The sequence below is a fragment of the Melanerpes formicivorus genome, unplaced genomic scaffold (assembly GCF_026170545.1).
Source record: "Melanerpes formicivorus ecotype bairdi unplaced genomic scaffold, bMelFor1.0.p_v2 SCAF_13, whole genome shotgun sequence".
NCBI classification, from domain to species: domain Eukaryota; kingdom Metazoa; phylum Chordata; class Aves; order Piciformes; family Picidae; genus Melanerpes; species Melanerpes formicivorus.
The window spans coordinates 11,384,535-11,403,520 of record NW_027142365.1 but is presented as its reverse complement, the minus strand read 5'-3'; the positions used below and the strand labels follow the sequence as shown (position 1 = coordinate 11,403,520).

At 45.5% G+C, this 18,986-nt stretch overlaps 1 protein-coding gene across 9 annotated transcripts in view; it reads left to right on the top strand.

Moving 5' to 3' along the window:
* The window catches only part of MYO3A (myosin IIIA), a 116,543-nt gene that overhangs the window by 17,834 nt on the left and 79,723 nt on the right, over positions 1-18,986 (top strand). For 7 of the 9 annotated variants that reach the window (XM_068146102.1, XM_068146100.1, XM_068146106.1 and 4 more), the window contains exons 2-3: positions 5,013-5,195; positions 9,627-9,761. In XM_068146102.1, the coding sequence (XP_068002203.1) occupies positions 5,028-5,195; positions 9,627-9,761 (303 nt within the window). In that variant the 5' untranslated portion in view covers positions 5,013-5,027. Of the gene's footprint in view, positions 1-4,848; positions 4,889-5,012; positions 5,196-9,626; positions 9,762-13,520; positions 13,687-18,986 lie in introns of those variants that run through there. The other 2 variants (XM_068146103.1, XM_068146107.1) reach the window with 2 other exon arrangements.

The window sequence follows — 18,986 nt, the reverse complement described above, 5'->3', positions numbered from 1 at the left end:
TACCATGCCCACAGTGTCCCAGTGCACAGCCTAACTTCTTCCCACTAAGTGTTGGCAAATTTGCTTGTTGTCTGCAATGCCTTCCTTACCTTGCTATCAAAGGACTGTGTTGCTTAATTTCAGGCCCTGCCAAAGCTCACTGATAACAGCTGCTAAATTAATTTTGAGTTGACACTTCATTGCTGCTACAAGCTCTGAGAAACCTGGAGTGAGATGACACCACATTGATTTTTATGGCTTTGCAAAGTTTTGCTGTGTTAAAATAGGAAAATTAAGTGATGCTTTATCTTTGAAAGCCAAGCTCTTTGCTAATATATTGATCTAGCATGTAGTCATTGAAAAATTATTCTCATCACTTTCAGTGCCTCTCTTCTGGGAGCCACGAAATGAGCTGTGTATGATTCTGTTCATGGATTGCTAATGTCAGTTTATTACTTCAGATGGTGCGAGATCCAAATACAATTTGATAATGAACCATTCCCCCTTCCATTATTAATCTTGTTTTCATGGCTGTAATGTCCCTGCATAAATGCTTTCTGTTGGATGACAAGTGTCATAAAAATCTTCAGCTCTCATTTGTTTTCAAAATACCAGAGCTTTTATAACTGTCATCAATAATTAAATGTAGCATTTTGCTTCCATGGCCTTTTCATACTCTCTTTCTATAAGTAAAGATTGGCTTCAAAAAAATCAGGTCTCCCATACTGGTGTCATGTTTAAAATCTGAAGGATTCTCATCCAGTGGGAGGCCCCTGTGCATGAGGTTAGATTGAATACTTGCAGCCCCTTGCTGATTCTTTAATCTGTTGCTTAAAAAGCCCTCCTCCCATGGAGTTGCTGAGAACTATCAACCTCGGTGTGCACTAGGACTTTTGCTGTTGTCGGGCATGGTGGAGGATGGAAGAAAACCGCAGTGCAACCTAACCCTGATGTAGATCTCTTCTAGCACACCCTCTGAGAACATTCAGAAAGCGAGGAGCTGGAGCCTCCCATGAGCAGGGCTGGCCACTTGAAATGCCAAGATCAGCTGAATAATAATCAGCAGATGAAATGTCAGTGTGGACACCCAATATGCATTTATCAATAGAAAGAGATCAGGTACTGATACCAGACAGTACTGTTTCTCTATGGTGTGTAGAAGTTCTGCAGAGGTCAAGGAGTCCAGAAGCATCAAGTTTCTCTGAAAGGTGCCTTGCTGGAAAGTTGTTGTTGGATAACAGTCAGCAAAGAGAAGTGTGTTTAGAAACAGAAGTTTCCCAACCCTTCAGGGAGTGAAGCGCTCTAAAAAGTGCCATCAGGACTTTTTTCCCAGAGCAGCCCTAGAGCTATACATACTTTGATTTGTGCCTGGGAAATACATTGTCTGAGATGAAGCTGAATTTATCACCACTCCTTGCCTCCAGACACTTTAAAGTAACTTTATTTCTTCATTGACATTAATTTAGGGTTCAGTTGTTGGGTTCAAAGTTTGCTTGGCACTGTCATTGCGTGGCTCTTGCCTTTTCAATGCATCCTAAAAGGACATCCAAATTGCCTGCTGACTTATAGGTGATGAGATGTGGCTGGTTTGCAGTTTCCCTGACTATAGCATGGAGCTGATACTAATTTTGTCAGCTGTCAAGTTCTCACTCTTTTTTTCCCAGCAGTTAAGTAGGACAAGATTCATTTCACCTAACATGCCTACATCTGAAGCTGTTTAACTGGGTTCCTCTTGTAGTCAATGGAAACTTGGCTAGTCTGGAAAGCAAGTCTTCTTATGCTAAGGTAGATGCTAACCAGGTCAGGTAAATCAATTTTTGATTGCTTTGACTGACTAAAATGGGATTATTATATCCATCTTAGATTCCATTAGGTATGTTGCATGTGTATCAAGTTAGGTGAATCCCAGCTCTTGTGACTTTCTTACTTGTGTAAGCACACACCAGTGAAAGAAGTGAATCTGGAATGGAAAATTGAGGGAGAATTTGCATACTGCAGCTACATGTTTCTGGATTTTGATCCTCTGAATTTGCTTTGACCTTAACATGGATTTGTGTTAAGGGAGACTTGGGTAATTTTATGTTCACAGCCTTTAAAACCAGCACAGGACCAGTATGGGGTTCAGTCCTCAGCACACAACAGGCTGCTGCAACTTTCCCAGTGTTAGGAGGGCATTTTACCACTTTGCTGCATGAGTGGGTACAGAAGTTGGCAATGTACTTAAAAAAAGGAGGAGGGAGTGAGAGAGAAGAAAACCCTGTCTTCTCACTCATCACTGAGCTAATCAGCCAAGAGCTGACTGATGGGAAGAACCCTGAGCCCTGTGCCCCCCAGGCAAGCTTGCAATATCCAGTAGAAAATGAGCCTGAATACAAATGATGTGCCAGTATGCAACCTGATCTAGTGGAGGGTGTTGCTGCCCATGGCAGGGGGTTTGGAACTAGGTGATCCTTGGGGTCCCTTCCAACCCTGACAATTATGTGATTCTGTGATACCAGATCATTGAAAGAGCTGATAGAACTGTGTTGGGAGAGCTTGCAGTTGGCATCCACACTGTATGTATAGTGGATTTACATGCTGTGTGTGGAGAAGGCTAGACTGGTTATATGAGTGAGCAGATCAAGTGTGGATGCTGGAAACCATGGGTGAAGCTGCAGTTGAAGCCTCTGTTTTCAAACAAAAGTAGTGTGGTATCACTCATGTTTGTAAAGATGTGAAGGGCAGTGTTGGGAGGAGGCAGCCAGACTTCTCAGTTGCAAGGAGTAATGGGTGCAAGCTGGAGCAGAGCAGGTTCCATGTGAACATACGGGAAAACTTTTTCACTGTGAGGGTGACAGAGCCCTGGAGCAGGCTGCCCAGAGAGGTTGTGGAGTCTCCTTCTTTGGAGGCTTTCAAAACCCTCCTGAATACTTCCCTGTGTGACCTGCCCTAGATGATCCTGCTTTGGCAGGGGGGGGTGGACTCAAAGGTCTTTCAGGGCCCCTTCCAACCCCTACCATTCTGTGATTCTGTGATTCTGTGATCATGGTATTTCTGTCACTCAAGTAGCATCATATAAAATGCTCTATGTGTGCAGGTTTGTGCTGTTGATTATAAGGAAAAGCCAAGAATAATGATATTATATAGACTGTTTACAAGATATTATATAAACATTTTAAAAGATGGGGCTGCAAAAATGATTCTCTAAACCTGGTTTAGAGCCACAAACGACTTCAGGCTTTGTCTTTGTGGTCTTCCTAAAGGTACCTATCCTCAAACCACCACTACCTGGCTCATTTTCTACATATGGTGAAGGACTTAAGCACCCAGGAGCTGGTTCATTTATTGCTTGCTTAGTTAGTGAGGGCTTGAATCTGTCTTCTTCCCTCCCCCTTCTCTTTTCAGTCTCAGCTTAACAATTAAGAAGATGAGATTTAAAACCACATTTCTACTGAGTTTTTGGCCATTCTGAAAAAATGAGGCTTCTGTTTTGTTGTTGGTTGTTGGGAGGGAGGTTGTTGGGTGGTGATGTGTGTGCTTTGTTTTTTACCATGGTAGCTGCTAGTTAGTCACTGGCAGGGCAGGTGGAAATGAATTGCATCCCTCGCTGTGCCTCGATAGGTGTAACCTGGTCAGTGATGGATGCAATTCTGTTGTTGTGAATGGTGTTTCCTTTACAGTATGCAAAGCAGCTGTTAATGGATGAACAGCAGTAAACTTGTTTTCCGTGACTGTGAAGGCTCAACTGTCAGAAGACCATAATAGGGTGAAAAGACCATAATATTGTGGGAAGATCTGCCACCTGGAGAGAGCAATATTAAAATACCTGTATAAATCAAATGGTGAGAGTAGGGTTATAAAGCTGATCATTTGCTGTAGAAGTCTGTGTGACTGCAATGTTACTATGCAACATTATCATATTTGGTGGGTTTTTTTTCCTCCTCCCTTGCCTGATTCTTAGCAGTGGAGCCAAATTCTTTTGGATTTCATGAACCCATTTCCATTCCCCTGCCCTCAAAAAATCCCAGAGTGCCACTATTTCATGGAAGTGCATGGGATAGCTTCTGACTTCACTCAAACCTGAAATTACTTCAAGTTATTATTTGGTATATATTTGATTTATATATATATATATATATATATATATATATATATATATATATATAAAATTTGATCTATATCACAGTATCACCAAGGTTGGAAGAGACCTCAAAGATCATCGAGTCCAACCTATCACCACAGACCTCATGACTAAACCATGGCACCAAGTGCCACGACCAATCCCCTCTTGAACACCTCCAGGGATGGTGACTCCACCACCTCCCTGGGCAACACATTCCAATGGCTAACAACTCTCTCTGTGAAGAACTTTCTCCTCACCTTGAGCCTAAACTTCCCCAGGTGCAGCTTGAGACTGTGTCCTCTTGTTCTGGTGCTGGTTGCTAGAGAGAAGAGACCAAACCCTTCCTGGCTACAACCTCCCTTCAGGTAGTTGTAGAGAGCAATGAGGTCTCTCCTGAGCCTCCTCTTCTCTAGGCTAAACAATCCCAGCTCCCTCAGCCTCTCCTCATAGGGCTTGTGCCCAAGGCCTCTCCCCAGCCTTGTTGCCCTTCTCTGGACACGTTCAAGTGTCTCGGTGTCTTTCCTAAACTGAGGGGCCCAGAACTCAAGGTGTGGCCTAACCAATGCAGAGTATATTTCCCATCATTTGATACAGTGCAGCATTTCAAGTTCATTATGCTTTCAGTGTGGGCACACTACATGCCAAAACACCTCCAGTATTTTCATTTGTAGGAAATCAATTGCTGTTGAAGAAGTTCTTTACAGTAAGAGTGACAAAACACTGGAACAGGCTGCCCAGGGGTGTGGTGGAAGCCCCATCCCTGGAGACATTCAAGATCAGACTTGAGGTGGCCCTGCACAGCCTGATGTAGGTGGAGGGATCTGTGCTGACTGCAGGGGGGGTTGGACAAAATTACCTTTGAGAGTCCTTTCCAACCCAATGCAATCTGTGAATTTGTTCAGTGAATGTTGTCATCTCTTTTTTTTCTTAGGAGCCATCGTTTGAGATGCTTCCATTGACTGGGAAAACAATAATATTTGACAGCTTCCCTGATCCCTCAGACACATGGGAAATCATTGAGACTATTGGCAAAGGAACATATGGAAAAGTTTTCAAAGTGTTAAATAAGAAAAATGGCAGCAAAGCAGCAGTCAAAATTCTGGATCCTGTTCATGTAAGCTACTTAGATTACTTTGTTTGTGCTTGTTTAATTGTGAGCGCATTTCTTTTAGTCTTGGTAGATCATTTGCTTTAGAAGTGATGGTGAAATTAGCTGCCTCAACCTGCTGAGCATCCAGCTAGATACCAATGCATTTTTCATAGTGTGAGCTTGGAAATGGTTACATATGGCAGAAGTCATAAATATGCCTAAACTTGGTTGCTTTTGGTTCTCCTTTGCTTGTCTCTTAATTTCTGAAGCATTGCTGATTATCTTCCTGTTCAGTACCAGGAGTCCTAACTTCTGTTTTTACTGTTGTTCCCTAGCTGATGCTAGAGGAAAGAGAAAGAGATTCATTAGAGATAAGGAAGTAGGATATAATGAAAGAGGTGTCAGGCTCTGGAGCTCTCAGCACAGGAAGGACACGGACCTGATGGAGCGTGTCCAGAAGAGGGCCATGAAGATGATCAGGGAACAGGCTGGGGGAGTTGGGGTTGTTCAGCCTGGAGAAGAGAAGGCTCTGGGAAGACCTAATAGCAGCCTTCCCATACCTGAAGGGGCTACAAGGGGGCTGCAGAGGAACTGTTTACAAAGGCATGTAGGGGTAGGACAAGGAGCAATGGTTTGAAATGAGAGGCCATTCAGATTGTATGTTAGGAACATGTCCTTCACCATGTGGGTGATGGAACACTGGAGCAGCTGGGTAGTTGAGGCCCCATCCCTGGAGATACTCAAGGTCATGCTCAACAACCTGATCTAGTGGGGGATGTCCCTGCTCTCTGCAGGGGGCTTGGACTAGATGACCCTAGGAGGTCCCTTCCAACACAAACCATTTTGTGATTCTGTGAAGAAATACAATGGATAAAGATGCAACTTAAGAAATTGATGAAGAAAAATAGGTTTCTTATTGTGGGGGGAAAATGGAAGTCAGTTATGTGGTCACCATCACACTCCAAGACTTGAATCACTTCCCTGAATATATTCTCCTATTTGTTCTAAGAACACCATTCTCCTTTCCCCCTCCCATTCGCAGGACCTCTGGAGTAGCTGCTGTACCTCCATGTTATTGTTAAAATGGCAATCCTCTATTAGAAACAGAGGGAAGGCAATAAACTAGCTCTTCTTGCTTAAACTGAAAGTATTATTAATGGCTGCAGAGGGAGCCATTGCAATGAAGAAAGATACTTTCTGCATTTCTTTTCTAAATTTCACAGATTTTTCCTCTGGAGGTGGCTTCAGAATTGTGCCACTTGAGGGGTGGGGGGAAAAAAAAGGAGCAGGAGAAAAAAATGTGGGGTTATGGCAGTTGGTTTAGCTGGTAGATCCAAATTAAGGTGGGAAACTGCCTTATCATGGGTGATGCAGGACCAAAATAGCATTTAATGTTTAATCCTTTAGGGCTCTCAGATACTTTCTGCTGAGTAATAGCTCAGCTTTTTGAAACCAGAACAGCAAACTGAAGGTGTTGAAATCAACCTGTAGGGAGATGGGACTGAGAATGCTCTCAGTCTTGCCCTCAGGGCTATAATTAAATACCACTGTACTTCAGGGCTCTTAGCCAAATTATCCTGTCTCTGAATTCACATGAAAACGTTCCCTCTGCTGTTTCTAGGCAAGTATGTTCAATTCAACCAAACATTTCAAGTCTTCTTCCTTCATAAAATGCAGAGGAAGAGTTTTCTTTCTGCTATGCACAGGATGAGTATTCTACTCATTTAATTCTCTTTGCTTTTTTCCTTATTATAGTAAAATTCTCATAAAATCTGAGTACCTCTCAGGAGCCATAAACCTCTATTAAATCACAGTGGGGCAGTGTGTTAATTCTCTTCCATTTCCCCCAAGACAGCCCAGGGCTATTATATGTCTTGTTTGTAGTGGTTTTGGCTTTTGACTCTCTGATTATTTTTTTAATGTGGTGGGTTGTGTTTTATTTTGTTTTGCTTTGTTTTGTTTGATCTGTCCTTTTGGTTTGGGTGGATTCCTATTTGCATTTGCTCTCTTCACCCCTTCTTGATTTCCAGTCTTTCCCATCTTCAGTGCCTTGGTTGTCTCTTCCTTCCTTCTTTGCACCTCTTTTTTTTGTGTTTCTGGTTTGTTTGTTTGTTTTGTTGTTGTTTATTTGCTGCATTCTATGTTTTGCTCCTGGATAGATTAACTTGAAGTTCCTCCTCTTTTTAGAGAGAGATTTCAGCTGCTTTTTGGCTACTCCAACAAAAAAATCTCTAAATTCTTTCCCTGTGAGAAGACTCATTCTTGTCATCTCGATATGAAAGTGTAATGGCCCAGTTCCTGAAGATGCTGGTGACAGGCAGAGTTCTTTGAGACCAGGCAAGCTGGACTCAAGTCAAAAGGCTAATATGTGGAACTTGAGTTGGATTTAGCATTGGAGAGATTGATGTAGGAAACAAGTGATCAAAGTCCTCTTAAGGGCACCTTTAGTGATGAACAAAATGAGGAGTGTCATTCACTGGGAGTACAGAGCATCCATTTTCTCTGCTGTGGTCACTTCTGTTGGGTAGTGGTGAGACAGGTTTTCAGCACTGAGTAGGTGCTTTTCACTGATATGAAATCTATGCATATATATATGTATAGTGGTAGGAAGAGAGGAAATGGCCTCCAGTTGCTCCAGGGTTGGACATTAGAAGAAACTTCTTCCTTGAAATGGCTCTTAAACACGGGAATAGGCTTCCCAGGGAAGTGATTGAATCCCCATCCATGGAGGTGTTGCAAAGAGGCAGAGATGTGATGCTGAGGCACACAGTTTAGCACCAGTCTTGGCAGAGTTAGAGAATGGTTGAACTCCAGGATCTCACAGGGCTCTTCTGACTGAAACGATTGCCAGGTTCTGTGGCTGGTGGAGTTCATAGGTAGCCTTTCTCCAGAGCTGGATTTTCCTGTCTGTTTCTTTTTGGGTGGATGTAAATAGCAAATTGTAGTTAAAATGTTTTAGATTGGGGAAGAAAGAATAGAATAGAATAGACTAGAATAGAATAGAATAGACTAGAATAGAATAGAATAGAATAGACCAGACCAGGCTGGAAAATACCTTTGAGATCACTGAGTCCAACCTATCACCCAGCACTATCTAATCAACTAAACCATGGCACCAAGCACCCCATCCAGTGTCTTCCTAATCACCTCCAGTGATAGTAACTCCACCACCTCCCTGGGCAGCACAATCCAATGGCCGTTCTCTCTTTCTATGAAGAACTTCTTCCTAACCTCCAACCTAAACCTCCCCTGGTGCAGCTTGAGACTGTGTCCTCTTGTTCTGATGCTGGTTGCCTGGGAGAAGAGACCAACCCCCCACTTGGCTACAGCCTTTCTTCAAGTAGTTGTAGACAGCAGTTGATAGTGTCCCTCAATGAGCAGTTCCAGTGCCTGCTGTTATCAGCATCCATGTTTGGTCTGAAAGGGCTTGCACAGCTCCTGGTTCATGTGTTGGCAAAACTTGTCCTTATCCCTCACCTCCAGTCTTTTGTTACAGGCCTCCAGTTTCCTGCACCTTCCTCACCACGTAGGAAACTCGAGGCCTGTACCAAAAGACTGACAAAAAGCCGTGATTCTTATAGCTCAGTAGGAGAAGGAAGAGAGATCATGAATCAGTTCTGGGCCCCATCCTGTTCAATATCTTTATTGATGATCTAGATGAGGGAATTGAGTCAGTCATCAGTACATTGGCAGATGACACCAAGTTGGGAGCAGGTGTTGATCGGTTAGAGGGTAGAAGGGCTCTGCAGAGGGACCCTGACTGGCTGGACAGATGGGCAGAGTCCAACATGATGGCATTCAACAAGTCCAAGTGCCGGGTGCTGCACTTTGGCCACAACAACCCCATGCTGCGCTACAGGCTGGGGTCGGAGTGGCACAGGTTGGACTTGATGTTCCTTGAGGTCTTTTCCAACCTTATTGATTCTATGAAACATTCCCAGCTGATTCTAGGAAGTAGGATGGCAAATGAGCAGGCAGTGGCTGCAGTCATACTGGTTTGTGCACAGACGGGTAGAGAGGTAATTGCATCTGCACCACCTCGAGCTGGGGATACCCTCGAGGCTAGAGAAGGAATGTGACTTCCCAAGGCGTCCACAAGCATCCTCTTGTGGCTTGCACTGGCTTTGCCTTCAAATGCTTCTTTCCCATTCTTCTGAGGGCTGCTTTGTCATTCCCAATGCGTTCATCAGTTGAAGTCAATAAAGAGTAAGTCAAAGGCCGGATGACTGTTTTGTATCGAGTAAGCAGAGTCAAGCTCTGTCGCCTGGCAGATGTTACATCCAGCTTCTGTTTCATAGTTTGGGTTTGTTGTTTCTTGGGGTTTTTTTTCATTATTTCAAGCTACATTTGCATAGCCAGAAAATGCTGTGGTGGTGTTTTGGTGTGTTGTATTTTGTTAAATGCCTGCACTTATTTGTTTATTAACTGCTGTGTATTTCTCGTTTGTGGCACCAGGACATCGATGAAGAAATTGAAGCCGAGTACAACATTTTGAAAGCTCTCTCTGATCACCCCAATGTAGTCAAATTCTATGGCATGTACTACAAGAAAGATGTGAAAAATGGAGACCAGCTGTGGCTAGTTCTTGAGGTAAGTAGTTTGGAAAAAATTAGAGTGGTGGTTTTCCATTTGACTTTCCTAGGTTGAGTATAAATTCAGTGAATGAGATGCAAGTAATTTGTTTGACCGTTTTTTTTCCTTTAGAGTGGTTGCATGTGAAGTGTTAAATGCTCTTGCTTAGTCTTTTCAGTGCTCTGAACTGATGATCTGCTTTGGGGTCAGCATTCTTACTGTGAAATGATACTGATAGTGTTGTGCCTTCAGAATTAGGATATCAATGCTAACAGAGCTTCATGGGATTTGCTACTTAAAACCTTTGTTTGGTGAAAGGCTTGTTATGAGAACCTTCTGGTAGGAATGTCTTTATGTAAGGCTAAGATATGATATAACAGACAAAGAAACCACTATGATGATTTTGTTGATTTCTGAGTGAAATTAAATGGACAGGTTTGAGGTTTGAGGAGTGGGCCAGTGCAGATTGCACGAGGTTCAACAGGTCAAAGTGCTAGGTCCTGTATCTGAGTCGAGCCAGCCCTAGGCACAAACACAGGCTGAGTGCAGAGTGGGTTGAGCATAGCTCTGAAGAAAGAGATTTGGGGGTGTTAATGGATGGGAAGCTCACCATGAGCCAGCAGTGCCCTCATGCAGCCCAGAAGGCAGTGGTGCGCTGGACTGCATCAAGAGGAGTGTGGCCAGCAAGGCAAGAGAGGGAATTCTGCCCCTTTGCTCTGGTGAGACCCCACCTCTCCAGTTCTGGTGTCCCCAGAGCTTGATGATCTTTGAGATCTTTTCCAACCTTATTGATTCTATGATTCTAAGAAGGATAGTGAAGTGTTGGAGCAAGTCCAGAGCATGGCCACAAGGCTGATCCAAGGGATGGAGCACCTCTGCTGTGAGGACAGGCTGAGGGAGCTGGGGTTGTTCAGCCTGGAGAAAAGAAGACTCTGTGGGGGACCTTATTGCTGTCTTTCAACACCTGAGGGGATCCTACAGGAAGGCTGCAGAGGGACTTTTCATAAAGGTGTCTGGTGATAGGACAAGGGGGAATAGTTTGAAGCTGAGGGAGAGTAGGTTTAGAGTGGATCTTAGGAAGAAGTTCTGCAGTACGAGGGTGGTGAGACTCTGCAATAGGCTACCCAGAGAGGTTGTGGATTTCCCCTTCCTGGAGGTGGATGAGGGCTTGGGCAACCAAGTCTAGTTGAGAGACCAAGGGTGATAGAACTCTGGATCAGGTTGCTCAGGGTGGTAGTTGAGGCCACATCCTCAGAGATATTCAAGGTCAAGCTCAACAGGTCTCTGAGCAACCTGTTCTAGTGGAGGATGTTCGTGCTGACTGCAAGGAGGTTGGACTAGATGATCTTTGGAGGTCCCTTCCAACCTAAACCATTCAATGATTCTATAAAAGTGACCTAATTTAATTCCTGGCACACTTCTGTTTGTGTTGCCTTTTTTTCCAGAGAGAACATAACCATTAAACCAAATAACTAGAAGCTCTCAGTAGTCTGAATTAAACTAGGACACAGAAAATTGCAGTGCTCCAATTCAGCTAGTCCTCTTTTTACAAGCATAGACAAAGCACAAACCCATGGTGTTTCCATTTCACCTGACTGGGGACACTGTAGCCCCATATGGAAGAAAGGAATAAAGTGCCAGTAGAGCAAGCTGCCAGCAGGGTAGGGGCAGCCCATTGCTGCTGGATTGCCTCTAGTGGCTTGCCTAGCCTGGGAAAGCTTGCACATCTACCCAAAATCACAGAATGGTGGGGGTTGGAAGGGACCTCTAGAGATCATCCAGTCTAACCCCTCTGCTAGAGCAGGATCACCCAGGGTAGGCTGCACGGGAATGCATCCACAGAAGGAGACTCTACAACCCCTCTGGGCAGCCTCTTCCAGGGCTCTGTCACCCTCACAGCAAAGGTCCTCCTCATGTTGAGGTGGAGCCTCCTGTGTTCCAGCTTGTATCTGTTGTCTTTTGTCCTGTCACAGGGCACCACCACCTAAAATAGCCTGGCACCTTATGTCATCTTGACACCCACCCCTCAGATATTTATAGACATTAGTAAGAGCCCCCCTCAGCCTTGTCCTCTGAAGACTTAACAACCCAGTCTCTCTGTCTTTCCTTGTAGGAGAGATGTTCATGTCCCCCAGCCATACTTGTAGCTCTCTGTTGGATTCTCTCTAGCTTGTAAAAGGGTAAGACTGTGAGAGAACCTAGCTGAAAACAGGCTGTTGCTGTGTGATAAGCACAGAGTAGCAAACTAATGTAGTTCCTACTCAGCTGCCAATTACAAAGGAGTTGCAATTATCTGGTGAGTCACTTACATCTCCTGAGCATACACCAAGCTGAGATCCCCTGAGGAGTCCTTTCTGGGGTTTTGTGCAGATCATTTAGAAGAATCACCATTTGTGAACTTGCTCAGAGATGAAGAGCCCAGCCCAACACATAGAGTATCAGTTACTCCTTTCCAATCTAGAAGTGAGCCTTCATGGCAGGGAGCTTGCATCAAAGCTTTAAGCCAAGGACAATAAATGGAGTGGGAAATGGAGAGCCAAGGGGATAACAAAAATCATTTGTGATCTCAAGCAGCTGCAAGCATTTGTTAGCATTGCAACACAGGAAAGTTATGAGAGGAGGATTAAAGGGTAGCAGTGTGGGTTTCTGTTTGTTTTGGCTGCTCCTTCAAAGCAGAAAGGAAAACGTGTCTGCAGGCAGCTGGTGATGGATGCCAGCACTGGAGTTCATCCTGGTTAGGGGTGGATCTGTTGATGACTAAGGAAAGGTATCAGGACTGCTGCAGGTCCTGACAGTAAAAGCAGCTAGCTCCTACCTGATGTGATTGAGAAGGGGCAGCCAGTGTGAGGGTTCCAGGGAAGAGTGATATGGCCAGAGGTGGCCAGACAGGGATAAGAACTCACTAAGGCCAAGAGATGTTGCAGTACCTCCTGGATGAAATGAAGAATGCTGAACCTGCTGTAACAGGCCCAGAGGAGGCCACCAGGTGATCAGAGGGCTGGAGCAGCTCTGCTACCAAGACAGGCTGAAAGAATTGGGGCTGTTCAGCCTGGAGAAGAGGAGGTTCCAGGGTGACCTTATAGATACATTTCAATATATGAAGACCTACAGGAAGGCTGGGAAGGGACTGTTTAGAAGGGTTTGTGGTGATAGGATGAGGGGCAATGGTTTGAAGCTGGAGCAGGGGAGATTTAAGTTGGGCATTAAGAGGAAGTTCTTTACAATGAGAGTGGAAGAGGCTGCCCAGAGAGGTGGTGGAGGCCCCATCCCTGGAGACATTCAAACTCAGAGTCAACATGGCCCTGAGCATCCTGACCTAGTTGGAGGTGTCCCTGCTGCCTGCAGAGGGGTTGGACAAGACGAGCTTTGAGAGTCCCTTTCAGCCCAATGCCATCTGTGAATCTGTGAACAATCTCCCTGCACTGCTGCATTTGGCCAGTGCTGTGCCATCGCCCTGTTGGATCTGGTGTCTGAGGGGGGAAGCTCAGCAAATCAGATGATTCCAGATGTTTGCAGGTACCAACTGTGGTCACAGAAAGTGCCCTGGGACTCATGAAATATGTATACATTTTCCTCCCAGGTTCCTAAATGAACAGTGACAGCACAATTTGCATATGTGTCAGACAGAGCAAAAGGGCTATAATTAATGCCTCATTTTTGTGTGGCAAGATGGTTCTGGATCCTTCACTGACCTGCTCTACATGGAAGAGGTTCTGATCATGCTACTTCTTTTGACATTGCACAGAATTCTGATGTGGGGGGAGGGGTTGTGTGTTGTGGGGTTTGTCCTGTTTTCTTTGGTTTACTTTTTCACTTAGATATCCACTATGCTGTTACATAATGCCCTCTCTGAGAAGCACAGTTCTGCATCTAAAGAGGTATCAGTCTCAGCAGGTCCTGTTGCACTGGGGAGCAGAGATGGTTTCTCAACTGGGCACTTCAGGTATCAGCAGTGTGATTCTGAGTTGCAATGTTTGCACCAAAAGAGGAGCAAGCAGTGTTCAAAGTATTGAAGCCACAAAGATGATGCAAGGGTTGGGACACCTCTGCTATGAGGATAGGCTGAGTGGGCTGGAGGTGTTCAGCTTGGAGAAGAGAAGACTTTGGGGGAAACCTTAGAGCTGCCTTCCAATACCTGAAGGGATCCTACAGGAAGGCTGCAGAGGAACTTTTCATAAGGGTGTTTAGCAACAGGGCAAGGGGGAATGGTTTGAAGCTGAGGGAGAGTAGAGTTAGACTGGATCTTAGGAAGAAGTTCTTCAGTATGAGGGTGATGACACTCTGGAATAGGTTGCCCAAAGAGGTTGTGGTTGCCTTCTTCCTGGAGGTGTTCAAGGCCAGGTTGGATGAGGCCTAGGGCATCCAAGTCTAGTTGAGAGGTGTCCCTGCCAATGCCAGGGGTGTTGGAGTAGATGATCTCTGAGGTCCCTTCCAACCTGAGCCATTCTATGATTCTAGAATTATTAATTTTGCTTTTCATGGGCTCAGTAGGGGGACTTAGAAGTTCTGTGTGCTAGGGAAACAGATGAATATTTTGATCTAGATGATTGCCCTTAACCAGGGCTGCAGTACCTTTATCTCAGTCCCACAGCCCAGTCTAAAAGGGCAAAGAGTCCTGTAATGTGTATGGGGCAGAGGACAGGTATGGTTCCTTCAGTGAGAATGTGATGTCACCCCCCACAGGCAACACTGTGAGACTCTTCATAAGGCACTCATCCTGTTCTGCATCCAGGCATAGACTGCTGCTTCTTAGTGCTGTTTATGCCAAAGCAGGCTGGGCACAGAAAAGAAAGGCTTAGACCAAGCAGCTAGTTCTGTCCTTGTCTCCTCCTCAGTTTTCCAGTGCCATCTAAGAGTCCTGCTGGCCAGCAATGAAGCATTTTCCTCTCCATTAGCTTGATCTTTTTTCTCTCTCAGCTAATGACTTTGTCACTCTTTATAGCACCTCTCAGTGCATGGAAGAAGGAGAGAGGAGCTGCTGTCAGTGTTGCAAAGCAGCTGATGTTTGTTCTTGATGTGAAAAAAGATCTGTAGCCTCAGGGCCAGCAGGAAAGCTCAGAGCCTGGGGAGATGCTGATCATGTGAGGTCCTTTCGGGATGTTGCCTGCTGAGGAGTGACTTAGGATAGGGTATCTGAAGTTCAGTGGGCAATTCCATGTCATTGAAGCTGTCAGTACTTCAGTTACTGAACTCCATTTGAGTGTGTGGCTTCAAATTGCACCAGGGGAGGTTTAGGTTGGATATTAGGAAAAAAAAATGTTTCCTGCAAGAGTGGTCAGGCACTGGAACAGGCTGCCCAGGGAGGTGGCAGAGTCACCATCCCTGAATGTGTTCAAGAAACCTGTGGACGTGGGTTAATGGCCATGGTAGTGTTAGGTCAGTGATTGGACTTGATCTTAGAGTCTTCTCCAGTATTAATGACTCTATGAAGAGTTTGTCTTAAAAAAATAGTCCAGTTGTAAGGAATGGGTAGGAGCAAAAAAGCTGGAGTTATTCTCACTGCTGGGATAGTTTGGCAATAGCAGGACAATCTGAATTCTTCCCAGGCATTTTTCTGCAGTGCCTCTCTGAGTAACCAGGGCTAGCTGGAGTGAGTCCCATGGGAGCAGGACCAAATAGTCTCATTTTGGCTTTCAAAGAGTGTCCTTGGCTTTCAATGACCCTACCTGACAAAAACATCACCATCTTCATGGAATCCCAGAATGGTTTGAGTTGGAAGGTACCTCCAAAGCCTGGAGAAGAGGAGACTCAGGGGTGACCTTATTACTCTCTACAACTACCTGAAGGGAGGTTGTAGACAGGCAGAGGTTGGTCTCTTCTCCCAGGCAGCCAGCACCAGAACAAGAGGACACAGTCTCAGGCTGTGCCAGGGGAGGTTTAGGTTGGATGTTAGGAAGAAGTTCTACACAGAGAGAGTGATTGCCCATTGGAATGTGCTGCATGGGGAGGTGGTGGAGTCGCCGTCATTGGAGGTGTTCAGGAGGAGACTTGATGGGGTGCTTGGTGCCATGGTTTAGTTGTTTAGGTGGTGTTGGATTGGTTGATGGGTTGGACACAATGATCTTGAAGGTCTCTTCCAACCTGGTTTATTCTATTCTACTCTAAAGGTCACCTAGTCCAATGCCCCTGCAGTCAGCAGGGCCATCCTGTACTATATCATGCGGCTCATGAGGAGTCTTGCTGAGCCTGACCTTGAGTGTCTCCAGGGATGGGGCCTTAACTACATCCCTGGCCAAGCTGTTCCAGTGTTTCACTGCCCTCATGGCCCTCATGTTCCTAATATCCAACCTAAATCTGCTCTTCCCTACTTTCAAACCATTGCCCCATATCCTATCACTGCAGGCCTTTGCCAACAGTCCCTCTGCAGCCTTCTTGTAGACTCCCTTCAGGTACTGGCAGGCTGCTATTAGGTTTGCCTGCAGCCTTCTCTTCTCCAGGTTAAAGAACTCCAACTTTCTCAGCCTGTCTTCATAGGAGAGATGCTCCAGACCCCTAATCATCTTTATGGCCCTCCTCTGGACCCACTCCATCAGGTGCATGTGTTGAGGGCTGCAGAGCTGGATGCAATACTCCAGTTGAGGTCTCACCAGAGCAGAGCTGAGCGACAGAATCACCTCTCTCGACCTGTTGTCCCACACTTCTTTTGACGCAGTCCAGGATGCCATTGGCTTGTTTGCACCTCTTTTACATGAAGTAGGGGACTTTGTGTTATGTGGAGATGAATAATTTCTGTAGGATTTTCCTTTGGCACGGTCACAGTGTGCTGTTGTTCCTGGATACAGACGTGTGTCCATCTAAGGGGATAAAGACCAGTTGGTGGAGGTTAAGACAAGCTTTGTATGGAAGTTGCTCTGCATAGTGGAAATGATCCTGAGAGTTACAACAGGAAAGCAGATAGGCCCCTTTTTTTGGTGTGGGTCACTTACTATAAACCTGTGCTCTTGCAGGAAATTGTTGTGATGGCAAAAACCTCTCCATTTGGGGGTGGGAGGAGGGGGTGTGTGGGATGGAGGGGAGTTGCCATTTGTCTGAATATTATCAGGTGTTTCCAAATGACATATAGGGAAGAAAAATTAAAGAACTGAAAATTGCTTTTTCATTTTTCTCAGCATGGGTCATTCTTCATGGATCTTTGGTTATAATTGCTCCTTTCAGCCCAAGACTGAGTATTTCGATCCATTACGTGTCTGAATCAGCCTTGATTTGTCCATTTCTAATGTGTCCCTTCTTTGCTTCCTAATTATAGCCATTTTTTTCAGTCTTGAATTACAGCCCATTTTCTCAAGATCAAAGGTGTGTGGCTACAATTACTGTTTGCTGCTTCAAAGTTTCAGCAAGCACACATGATTCCTCTGTGGAGTATTTCGTATTACATGTCACAGTACAACTGGTGAGCGTGTGGCCAGGGCCCTCCTGGCTGGAAAATGCTGCACAGGCATAAAGCTGCTTCTTGGGAACCTCTAACAAAAACATTGTTGCAACCATGAAGTAAAGCAAAAGCCTAGGGGAAAAAAAACAAACAACCCAAACCAAACAGACTGAAAGAGTTTTGTCATCCCACTGTCACAGAGTCACAGAATGCTAGGGGTTGGAAGGGACCTCCAGAGATCATTCAGTCTGTTGGGTGCAAAGCAGGACCACTTAGGGCAGGCCACACAGGTAAGCAGCCAGGTGGGTTTTGAAGATCTCTAGAGAAGGAGACTCCACAACCTCTCTGGGCAGCCTTCTCCAGGGCTCTGTCACCTTCACAGTGAGGAAGTTTTTTCTCAAACTGAGATGGAATTTCCTGTGATTGAGTTCACATCCATTGCCCTTTGTCCTGTCACTGGGTATCACTGAAAAGAGCCTGGCTCCATCCTCCTGACAGCTACCCTTCAGATATTTGCAGACATTGATGAGGTCCCATTCCAGCCTTCTCTTCTCCAGACTAACCAGCTCCAGGTCTCTCAGCCTTTCCTCATCAGACAGATGCTCCAGTCCCTTCATTGTCCTCATAGGCTCCACTGAACTCTCCCAGTACATCCCTGTCCTTCTTGAACTGGGGAGCCCAGACCTGCACACAATATTCCAGATAGAAAATAGCATAGAATTAACCAGGTTGGAAAAGACCTTTGAGATCATCAAGTCCAACCTATCATCCAACACCATCTAATCAACTAAACCATGGCACCAAGCACCCCATCCAGTCTCTTCCTAAACACCTCCAGTGATGGTGACTCCACACCTCCCTGGGCAGCCCATTCCAATGGCCAATCAGATGCTCCAGAACTTCTCTGGACCTGCTGGCCACACTCTTCTCAATGCATTCAAGTATACCATTGGCCTTCTTGACCCCACCAGGACATGCTGCTGTCCCCTGGGTAAGTCATTATCAACCAGGACTCCAGGGTCCTTCTCTGTGGAGCTACTCTCCAGCAGGCCAACCGCTAACCTGTCCTGGTGCCTGGTGTTGGTTCTCCCCAGGTGCAGGACTCTGCACGTGTCCTTGTTGAACTTCATTATGTAATTAGACAGCAGATGAATATTGTGCCTTGCCCATTCTGATGTTTCCCATCACTTTTCTTTCTCTACATTTTATTTTTGATCACATCTTCACTAAAGATATGAGGTTATTTTTCTAAAAACCCAAACACCCCCCCCACACATCTGCCCAGCTCTTGGTTAAATCCCAGATACAGAAACTTCCTTTGCCTTCAGTGGGGGCTGGCAATCAATCATTGTAAGAAATGCCTGAGCTAAGGCTTGTCTCCTTTTCTGCTTCAGACATCTGAGGGCTCAGTGATTAAATACAGGCATGACAGACAAGGTCCTCTTGCTGTGTTTGTTCTCAGTTTACATGTTGGGACCCTTGATAAGAAGACCCTTTAGGGAAGTCATTGTGCCCTGTACTCTGCTTTGGTTAGGCTGCACCTTGAGTACCTCTGTCCAGTTCTGGGCCCCTCAGTTTAAGAAGGACATCGAGACACTTGAACATGTCCAGAGAAGGGCAACAAGGCTGGGGAGAGGCCTTGAACACAAGCCCTATGAGGAGAGGCTGAGGGAGCTGGGATTGTTTAGCCTGGAGAAGAGGAGGCTCAGGGGTGACCTCATTACCCTCTACAACTACTTGAAAGGTGGTTGTAGCCAGGTGGGGGTTGGTCTCTTCTCCCAGGCAACCAGCACCAGAACAAGGGGACACAGTCTCAAGCTGTGCCAGGGGAGGTTTAGACTCGAGGTGAGGAGAAAGTTCTTCACCGAGCGAGT